The sequence below is a fragment of the Pygoscelis adeliae genome, unplaced genomic scaffold (genome assembly GCF_000699105.1).
Source record: "Pygoscelis adeliae isolate BGI_AS28 unplaced genomic scaffold, ASM69910v1 Scaffold402, whole genome shotgun sequence".
Classification (NCBI taxonomy): Eukaryota; Metazoa; Chordata; class Aves; order Sphenisciformes; family Spheniscidae; genus Pygoscelis; species Pygoscelis adeliae.
In genome coordinates, this window is record NW_008824411.1 from 3,708,145 (window position 1) to 3,718,124 (window position 9,980).

Sequence of the window (9,980 nt, forward strand, 5' to 3'; positions counted from 1 at the left end):
GCCTCGGAGCAGCACCCCTGCGGGACCCGCTCCTTTAATGAAAACGAGCGTGGTGCCTTCTGTTGGAGTCGGGTTGTGGCGTGGAATACAGCCCGGTGTCCAGATCTGACACTTGTATCTGTATTATCATTGGGGGAAAAAAGTATTTCTCTCGTAAAGGCAGCCGTTTTGGTTATTATTCTAGTCTGCAACATCCATCTCTTTTCATCTTCCTGCAGGCATGTAAGAACTAGTATGACTGTAGGTATTGCGGCTGAAGTAAGCTTACGTGTAATGGAGAAATTGCATTAGATATTGAAACAAAACAGTACGAAGCCAACCTTTAATTTGTGAACTATAAAATGTGTCATTTGTTTGAAAGCTCAAATATCTAATTTCTTTTTAGTTTTAGAATGGGGAATAGTCTGCCTACTTCTGTAGGATTGTCTAATGATGCTGCTGTGAATCAAATACAGGTAACATTATTTACGCAATTCTTACTTATTTTCAGCATTTCTAAAATGCGTAATTACTTAAAAGCTCTTCTGATTTACGCAAAGAAATTCTGTAAGTAGTTCTGCATGTTGAACCTGATTCCTGTGTTTCGTAAGTAATGCTGGCAGCATTGTTTACCCACAGCCCTGGAAACTGATCTTCCTAGGCTGCGTCCGTTTTACGTTTTTTCAGACCTTTACTCAAATTCGGTACTGCTATCATTACTGGGGATTAAACTTTGTAAAACGACTGATATCAAGTAAAGTAAATATTTAAAGAGTAAGTTGTTTTTTAAAGGAAGTTTACTGATACCAAATGACAGCCTGAAATCTCCTTGAATTTACAGTAAAGTAATAGGGGTGTTTCTTTCTCCCACTCGGAACCGTTTTTGTCACTCTGCTTGCCACCGGCACATCCTGTTTGCCTTACAGGCAGGGAAAGCTGTACTAAATAATTCAAGGAGATGCAGCTTGTTTGGCAGACTGTAGGAGGTCTGTGACTGCAGAGCAAAAGAGGGTTCAGGGTTGGCACCATTGCATGGCAGTCACACCACATGCTCCGCAATCATCCTGCTCAGTTTTGGAGTCAAGTGCAGGTCATACAGAGCTTCACAGGTGCCAGCAGTGCTTCTGGCAGAGATCGTTAATGCCAACTCCCCTCTATTTCTCTGCTCCCACAAGAAGATCATAGTGTTCCTGAAAGTTAGATCCCGCTAAGTTTTAACTGATTCCAGGCATTCTACTCAAAGAATAGAGCATACCTTTTACTGAAAAGCTTAAGTGGAGCAGAAGTCACTTTATCTCCCATGTAGTTCTGCACACTGCTGAAGTTGCGCCTCATTGCCTACTGCACTTGTGCGCAGATGTTCTTTGGGATCTGGCCAAGTGCAACTGCACTTTTTCAGGTCAAGAGTGTGACTTTCTTGGAAGTCAGGTAGGAAACAATTTTTTTTCTGATGTGAAAGTATGGGATGCATCCCTAAAGGAGGTGCTAGGCCACCATAGAGGTCTTCAGAACAAATGTAGGTGGATATGTTTTGCACCCACCGTACAGGTGATACCTTCTTGACAGATGCTTTGATAGAAGTCACTGTTCTGCTCCTTGTTTTTTAAAAAAAGTAGTTCACTCCTCGCCTTAAGATTCTTGTGGCTCTAGATTAGAGGTAGGGAAGATTTAGAAGCTAAACTAGCTTTTCACTTTACCTTAAGCAACTGAAAATAAAGCAGTGTTTTTGGAAGATTCTTCAGAATTAGCCAGCCACCGCTGTAGCACGGCTGGGAACGCCTCAGTTGTTCCTGTTAAAAATACCTCAGAAAGCCTTTACAGAGAGTAATTTTACTGTATTTGTTACCATAATAGCAGATTTTTAACTTCTGTATTTGTTTTCATGACTGTTCGATACTGTTAGATACATTGACTTAAAAACAAAGCACGCTGACTTGAACATTCTTTTGAACATATAGGAGATTATTTCAGGCAACTGTGTGGTGATTTTCTCTAAAACAACATGCTTCTACTGCAAAATGGCAAAAAAACTTTTTGAGGGTATGAATGTAAATTATACAGCTGTAGAACTGGACGTGAATGCAAATGGAAGTCAGTTCCAAGACATTCTTGAACAGATGACTGGTGGCAGAACAGTAAGTATATTTTCTTAGATGTAACAAGTAAAGTAAGAACTTAGACTACACACGTTCCTCATGGGTTATGACCATATCAAGTTCTTCATTTTTTTGAGATAAATAAACTTGTCTTTAATTTAGGAGCTTGTATCCCAAAGTACTGCAGAAGGGTTCTGTACTGTCTTTTCCTCTTGAGACCCTCTGGCTATCCCTCTGAGGTGATCTTTCCCATACTGCCACTAAGATATTTGAAGTCTCAAAGTCAGTTTTTATTTGTGTAGGTATATTTAATCCATTGTGTTTAACACTTACCTTGTAATTTCTTAATTTTATATAGTCTCACTTGACTCAATTATTTTAATTTATTACAACCTCCCATACGGTGACTTTATCCCACTTTTGAGGGGCACATGAACAGCTTCCCATTTCTGTAAGTATTATGGAAACGTACGAGTCGTACAGTAATACTGAATATGCATAAGTGAGGACATAACTATTGTGTGTATACTAGAGTCCACGTGGGCTTGCTTAGATTTTTATCTTTTTTCCAAGAAGTAACTAAGGCAATTTTCATTTTCTTGATAGGTCCCAAGAGTGTTTGTCAATGGGACTTTTCTTGGAGGTGCAACAGATACTCAAAGGCTTCATGAGGAAGGCAAACTGCTTCCGTTAGTTCATCAATGTCAGGTGAAAAGAAAATCCTGAACAGCCATCTAGCTTAGTTTAGTCTTCCTTTGTATAAACAGAATTTCAGACAAGTTAGAAGATCGCAAAGATACACTGCATCAGCTGGACTCAACAACTTCAAGCCATGGATTTCTGAATTATAGATCATTCTCTGACACAGAGTTTATGGACTTGGCAAATTACTTGGTGACCTTGCCTCAGCTCTACCACAACCAAAACGGCGATTAAAAACATTTTGTAACTCTTGGGGCTCCAAGTGTGAGATAGTGATGTCATTTTATTGCTATTATATCCTGATACTATACTTTGGAGAAGTATAGACTGTACAAGAAGAATCCTGTATTTTTTTTTTGCTGCAAAGCTTGCTAGCTTTGTTCCGACAGTTAAAATAAATGGTCCGTTTAATTTAATGGTTCCTTTAAATTTAATTCTTCTCTGAATGTCAGGTTGTAATCATGAAGAAAGTATGAAGCAAAACAAGTTTGTAGTGATATTGCTGTATGCATGTCTGCCTCTCTTACATGTCAGTGTCTGATCACCTAGCTACCAAATTGTATGGGAATAAAGATTCTTGCAGCTTTAGAGGGTAGGTAATTGCTTTCATCTTTACTCTACACTATGAAGTATCAGTCTATACAGTGTCGCATTCAGAAATATCCTTCTAGGGGAGCCAGACAGCTCCCTGTCACTAAACTGTGCAGCTACAAACTACATTACGATCAATGCAACACTATTATGAAACTTAAGACCAAGTAAAATGGGTCTAATATGCATAGAGTTTATTTAGTACTTAATTTCTACAGTCAGAATGCAGTTTACTAGCGATTTTAACTTGCAGTTAAATGTCTAAAAGAAATGTCTAAAATTCAATAGTTTCAGTACAATGTACATCCGAAGCCAGACCAGGCAATGCCAAGACTCTTGGTTATTTCAAGAAAGTTCATATGCAAGTAGAAAATTATATCCCATTCTTGAGTAAAAGGGACCATCACACTACTAAAGATGCACAGTTTAGAATAAAAACGTTAGTCAATCAATTTTTACTCACTTCTTGTGAATAAGACTCCTGTTATTTCTGTTGCTTTCAGCACTGCATGCACCTAAACTACTTTTTTCCCCTCAAGGGAAAAAAGTGTCACATTTATCTTCAACTCCAGATAACTAGGACTGTAAGAGTATCATGTAAATTTGACAGCTTCATTTTAGTGATGCGGGTTTGAAATAAGTTTAAACTGCATCATTGTAGAAAGTCTTTAGTATACAGTTGCCTGCACTGTGCATCTTTAACGTGTAATGAGCTATTTAAACACTGACCTCGTTATATTTTTATCATTGCTGTTTACTGTATTTTGCTAGTTTCATCACTGCCTTATTAAAATTTTGTTTACAAGGACACACTCATCAAGGTAAACACACAAAAATGTGTATCTCTCCCTAAATTTACACTTAATAAAGCAATTTATTTTGCACATACAGTGGTAACCAAGTATTCTTTTTCTCTGTGTTGAATTCTTCGGCCAGTTGTGTTTTCTCAGAAGTTTAACAATAATTTTGCACCTGAAAGCTGGTAAATCCGTCATGTAAAAATAATAGTATGCAAAGGAATTTTTCAGAGACCTTTTCATTTTGTTCCCTGTTAAAAAAAAAAAGTTCCAAAACAGTAGTCTAAAATAACCCTTTGAGTTTTAAGTTTCAGAAGGCCCAGGGCATTGTCACTTAAGGCAATATTCTATTCCAACTGAGAAAACATGCTGTATGCCTGCAGATCCAAGTGAGTGCCCGTTCATTAAAGAAGATATGTCTTAAGGCACTCAAAGGGTTAATTATGTTTCTTTTTACCCATATTAAGGCTCCCCATCCAAATAGTTTCTCATTAATTTTGTATCATTTCATAGAAAGTAGCAGCAAGACAGTGCCTTCATTACTGGATGGCACAAAGCCATGTTATGTTTAAGTTATGGCAGTTAAAGTGTGGTTCTACTCTAGAGAAAAAAAAAAGGGACTCAAAACCAGTCATTAAAAATTTCCGTATTTTTTGCCTAGCATTGTCTCCAGGACAAAGCTGTTTATCTTACAATAATGCTTGCCCTGGGATCTGAATGTTAAAAATTATCCACTGAAAGATTCTGTGCTTACACTGAAGACATACCTGCTCATCCAGCTTAAATACCACGCTCCTAAGAAGGGTGAGAAGCTGGAAACAAACATCAAGTTACTTAACTAAGCAGACAGAGCTGTGACTGCGCCCATCTGTTGCTTCTTTATACAGAATTATTTTTAAAGAGTAGAACTGCACTTTTATAGGAGAATGTAATAGAAAAGACCTTTTATTTGTAACTAGTTGTGCTTAACTCTAAGAAGCTGGTAACACTGGGAAACAGCTATTTATATTCATTATTTGTTAATGAAGCATTTGTAAAAGTTCTCAACATACCACATACATATATGCAAATATATATATATTTGAACTTAAATTCAGAATGCAGAAATACCTAAAGAAACCAAGCTTTACAGTATCAAAATTATAAATCCAAATGTAAGCACACATATTTAAAGACACCATACTGTCCGCTGAAATTAGCTGATCTTAAATCTTAGCTCTCAGAGCAGCACATACATAATACATTGTCCTAGTGTTTTACCTTTCCCCCCGTAACTCTTACTCAGCAATGTTGTACACTAGACTGTACCACGGTAAGAGGAAATCTCTACCATTCCAGCAATAAAGTCATTAAAACAGCTTGCTTACAGCATATTTGTCCACTGTGAACCACTGCAAATAGCAAAATAAACCTATAAACTGATGGTTTATAAATCTTTAAAAAAAAAAAAGATTAAAAGCACAAGCAAGACAAATGACTCTTTGCTTAGGTTTACTTCTACATCCTATTCTTTGAAGATTTTCTCTAATCAATACTGCAAAGAAGCTGCCCATTTATCCAGAATATTCATTTAAATGTTTCCCTAACTCTGCATGTAACAGCAGCTTGGTAATATTTAACAGAATGGAAGGCTCCAACCTGCAGAAATAATTCTAGAAAAAGCTTTAAATTTGAAAAGCCAATTTTAAGCGGTTACTTTATAAAAATAAAGCCATTCACAGGCAGATATTGGATTTTTGTAAAGTATACTTTTGTCACTGATCTTTACACAAAGTTTTACCAAAAATCTGATAGATACAGCAAATTAAATGCTTTCTAAGAGATTCACATAATCAAAGGAAGGAAAAAATTGATCCAGTTTTTTAAAATTAAGATAAATACTATGACATCAGTTCTGGTGTGAGTTATTTAGCTAAGCTAGCACGCTCAATGACAGCAAGAAGGCAGAAGAACAGGGGCAAAAAAACGAATGGACGAGAGCTTGTACGGGAAAAGAGATTCACGTATAGGCCTGAGGTGACAAGGAGATGGGAAAGGAGGAAAAAGCCAACATTAACACAGAGAAGGAAGGGCAAAGCAAAAAGGTAATATGAGAAACAAAACAAATGGAGCCAATGGAACCAATACTAATGCTTCTGGTATGATGGCTATGAGTTATGGCTGTGATTAAGCAGCACAGCATTTTGCAATGGAAAAAATATTTTCCTAGTGTTTTTACAGACAGAACCATTATTAAAATACATTTCCAAAACTGCTGGTGTATTTTTTATGCCAAGAATATATACTTCATTCAATAGCCTTTTAAAGCCATACCCATTTATGGGTCCCAATTAAACAACAATGAAAAAGAACAACACAACCTCCCTAATGACTCACGTTTAACAAAGAGGTTTAACAGTAGTTTTAAGCAGCAAGATATTTTAGGGCCAGTTATTAGTGGCCCTCACATAGCGGGCACTTAGACTGGCCCTGCTGACTTCAGATCTATACCTGCTTTTAGACTTCTCTTTTTTAAACACATAGGATTGTAAGTAAAGACCCCGTATTTTGCCTGTAATCTAATTCTAGAAGCATCCCAAACTCTCCTCCTCCTTGCTACAGGTCTAAAATTCCCGTCATGAAATTCAATTTCTTGGCAAAATTAGTACTGTGTTTATTCAATTTATTACACAATGCTGATGTATGCATTGCATGATTTTTAAGAAAGAGTGCCTTCTGCCCTCTCCACATTCTTGATTGTATCCCTTCCATGAAGAAACCTGACCTCTGATGTTCATTCGCTACAGCCCTTCATTACAGAAGAATGTTTTACCTCTGCTGTGCTTCCAACCATTACATCCTTTTCTTCTTTCTTACAGCTAAAGTGCCTGAACGTTATAGTCTTAGGCATAATAGTCTAATACTTAAGAATTGTTAAGGGGGTCACAGTGAAGTGGCAGTCAAACTGAAAGCCTATTAATTCTGTTAGATATTGGGAAACCTGCATTCACGCGGTCTACAGTTGCACTCTGCATTTAGACTTTTTTTAAATTAATGTTTTGAATAAAATTAACTATCTTTAAACTTGTCCCTGTTCAATTTTTACTGGTAAACTGCAGTGCACAATTACAGCCCCATTTTTGTTTTGTTAGTCAGTGTTCCTCCAATGCAAACAACACTATTAACTTGAAAGAGTCAGTGTCTCCTCTTCGGTGAAAGGGTTTGGTGAAAGTTATTTATTGTATACTGAACTAATGCTTAAGCTTAATAACTTTGTCTTAGCTCACTTTTTTTTTAAAAAAAAAAAACATTACAGTAATTATTGCCTCTTTACATGTCCAGATATCATTTTGGAAATTATCAGTTCAACATCTAAAGACTAAAATCAGGACAAATTTATGTTATGGCAAATGAGTCATGCTGTCCCCTAAAACTCAGTATATGGGCAGATAAAAAAGATCCAGTCTATGGAAAAGGAATATGCAGCATCATTCTTCTATGCCCCTTACTGCAAGATAATAACAAAAACAGACCGAAAACAGTGGAAACAAAGGTCAACACACTATAAAGTTTCAGCTGTCAGCATTTACTTCAGTTTCCCCTCTCTGAAAATCTTAAAGGAGGAGCAGATGACAACATGATCTCATTGGTGCTAGTTTTACATCGGATAACCAAACCACTTAGAATATTCTATTTCTAACAAGATTTTTTTTAGTACAGAGATATGGTAAATATTGGGAGCATATTATGTACTCCAGCAGGGATGACTATCTTTAACACAGTGCATAGCTATCCAGTGTCAATAGATACAGGGAGCTACATTTTCTCTAAGTTCTACTGAAAAGTTCATCTTCACTTACACTCTAATTCAAGAAATTGTATTTTAAACTGGACTGCTTTCAAAGATGCAACACTACTAAAACCGTTCATTCAATCTGTTAGTAACTAGTCTAATCTTTTACTTGCAGTAAATTTATGCAATTAACTGCACAAAGTTACTTGAAATACCTGTTTAAGTTTTCATTTTATATTTAGTCCAAAATATTGCCTATTACTTCACAAATACTACTCCAAATAAGAAAAAGTACTTGCAAGAGATACTTAGCTATCAGTTATTTTCAACATCTCTAGCTTAGAAGGAAACATCTAATCAGATGTTTGACTATTGTGTAATTTAAAACACATTACTACCAAAAACAACCCCAAAACATCAGTGCATTTACTTGAAATAATTATTAACATGTATTGAGCAAATGAGTTTACTCCCCATATTCATGGTGTTTATTTAGAAAGGAGACTAAAAGTGGTAAGAGATTTTTCATAAGAAATGGCTAATTTTCTTTTTCAAACCCAAAGTGCTATGTCTCAGCTTTTGTAGGAATACCTGTTTTTTCTAGATGTCACCTGACAAGCTGGTGGCAGTCCTGTATTCTTCAAGCATTCTATCAGAGCTGTATCGTAAGAGCAGTGATAATTCAGAAGTAACTACATTCATGTCCACTGAAAGGTAACATTCCTACCATCAGTTCTTTAAGCCATGGTTTTAATGTCAGAAAAGGCTTCCCTCGCTGTTTTGATTTATTAAGGTAGAGTATAAGTATGTAGCAGAATACCTTCAGCAACATGTAACCTCATATTTTAGCACCAAAAGAGATATCCATCCTATAGAAAGCAAACTTTGAATTTATAATCAAGATGTACGAGGCATAATGAAAAGTGTTACAAGTATCAAAAGTATAATATGAACTTGAATTTTACGTTTAAAAGCTTGGGGTTTAGGCAGAAAAATATGGTCTTACATGTCATTTACCACAACTGGGTTCTTTTTATAAATCATAATTATTTTCAAGTTAACATCAAATTCACTGTTTAAAACAGCCAGAATTAGCATAAAAGAAGAGGTTGACATACAAATGTCTTAGGGGAAGTTGTAAAAGCATCACTAAAAACCTTTCTCATCTTCTAAGATTGTGATCTACTATAGAAATCTTTTAACTTCCCCCCTATACACACATACATAAAAACACCCACACAGAATTAAATACATATACACGTGAATTGCTATCAATTCCTGTTCCAAAGTGATGATATTCACTAGCTTTCTCCTTATTTACTCACACTCTTACAATCAGACAAAAAAAAAAATCCAGTTTCTATCACTTCCTAAACAAGATTTTGAGAACAGGAAGGACGCAACTGTACATTTCATAATTTTTTTTAAGAATTGGTCACTATAAACTGGAGGTAGTTTTGAAAAATGTTAGCTTGAATTAATTTACAAAATCAGAAGTAACGTTGATCTACAAAAAGATTTTTAAAAGATGAAATGCTCTCCTGTTAGGAAGATTGTTTCTGTATCATTGAATACATTCTTTTGAAGAAAATGTAGCTTTTTGTTTCCGGTTGTTAGCACTCAGCTTTCAAAAGCAGGCCAAGACACATGCACTTGTTGATCTTCCTCACTGAAAGTGTGCTGATGCTTCCTGAAGTTGTAACATGGACTGAATGTGGCTTCCCAGCCATCTCCAAGGTCTTTTTCTTCTAAAAACAGTTTTTAGAACCTCCTGTAAAGCGTATTAATTCTAAAATAGTGCTTCTGAAACTGCATTGTACAGAAACTGCCCCTCAATTTATCTAAAGAGAATTACACTTTACTCCTGAAAACCCAAATGATAATCTAGATAGAAAAAAGATTAGTGTGAGCTCTTCCACTTTCAGTTTTATCAGTATAAAATTTCACTAGGTAGCTTTTATACTGCATCACAGTCACATGGTCTCATACGTGCCAGAAAATACTTCTTTTGTAGATTTGAAGCGTAACAATGGAAACTGCTGA

The 9,980-nt window shown here is 36.0% G+C and overlaps 1 protein-coding gene across 1 annotated transcript; it reads left to right on the plus strand.

Moving 5' to 3' along the window:
* The first annotated feature begins 88 nt into the window (after nucleotides 1–88).
* Nucleotides 89–7,436, plus strand: GLRX2 (glutaredoxin 2). Its single transcript, XM_009320591.1, has 4 exons — nucleotides 89–222; nucleotides 386–455; nucleotides 1,938–2,114; nucleotides 2,682–7,436. The coding sequence occupies exons 2-4, from the start codon at nucleotides 393–395 to the stop codon at nucleotides 2,799–2,801; spliced, it is 360 nt and encodes a 119-aa protein (XP_009318866.1). The 5' UTR covers nucleotides 89–222; nucleotides 386–392; the 3' UTR covers nucleotides 2,802–7,436.
* Nucleotides 7,437–9,980: the final 2,544 nt, after the last annotated feature.

Coding starts and splice junctions, on each gene's coding strand:
- GLRX2 (XM_009320591.1), top strand. CDS start 393: ATGGGGAATAGTCTGCCTACTTCTGTAGGATTGTCTAATGATGCTGCT. Junction 456..1,937: donor CTGCTGTGAATCAAATACAG/GTAACATTATTT, acceptor TTGAACATATAG/GAGATTATTTCAGGCAACTG. Junction 2,115..2,681: donor AGATGACTGGTGGCAGAACA/GTAAGTATATTT, acceptor TTTTCTTGATAG/GTCCCAAGAGTGTTTGTCAA.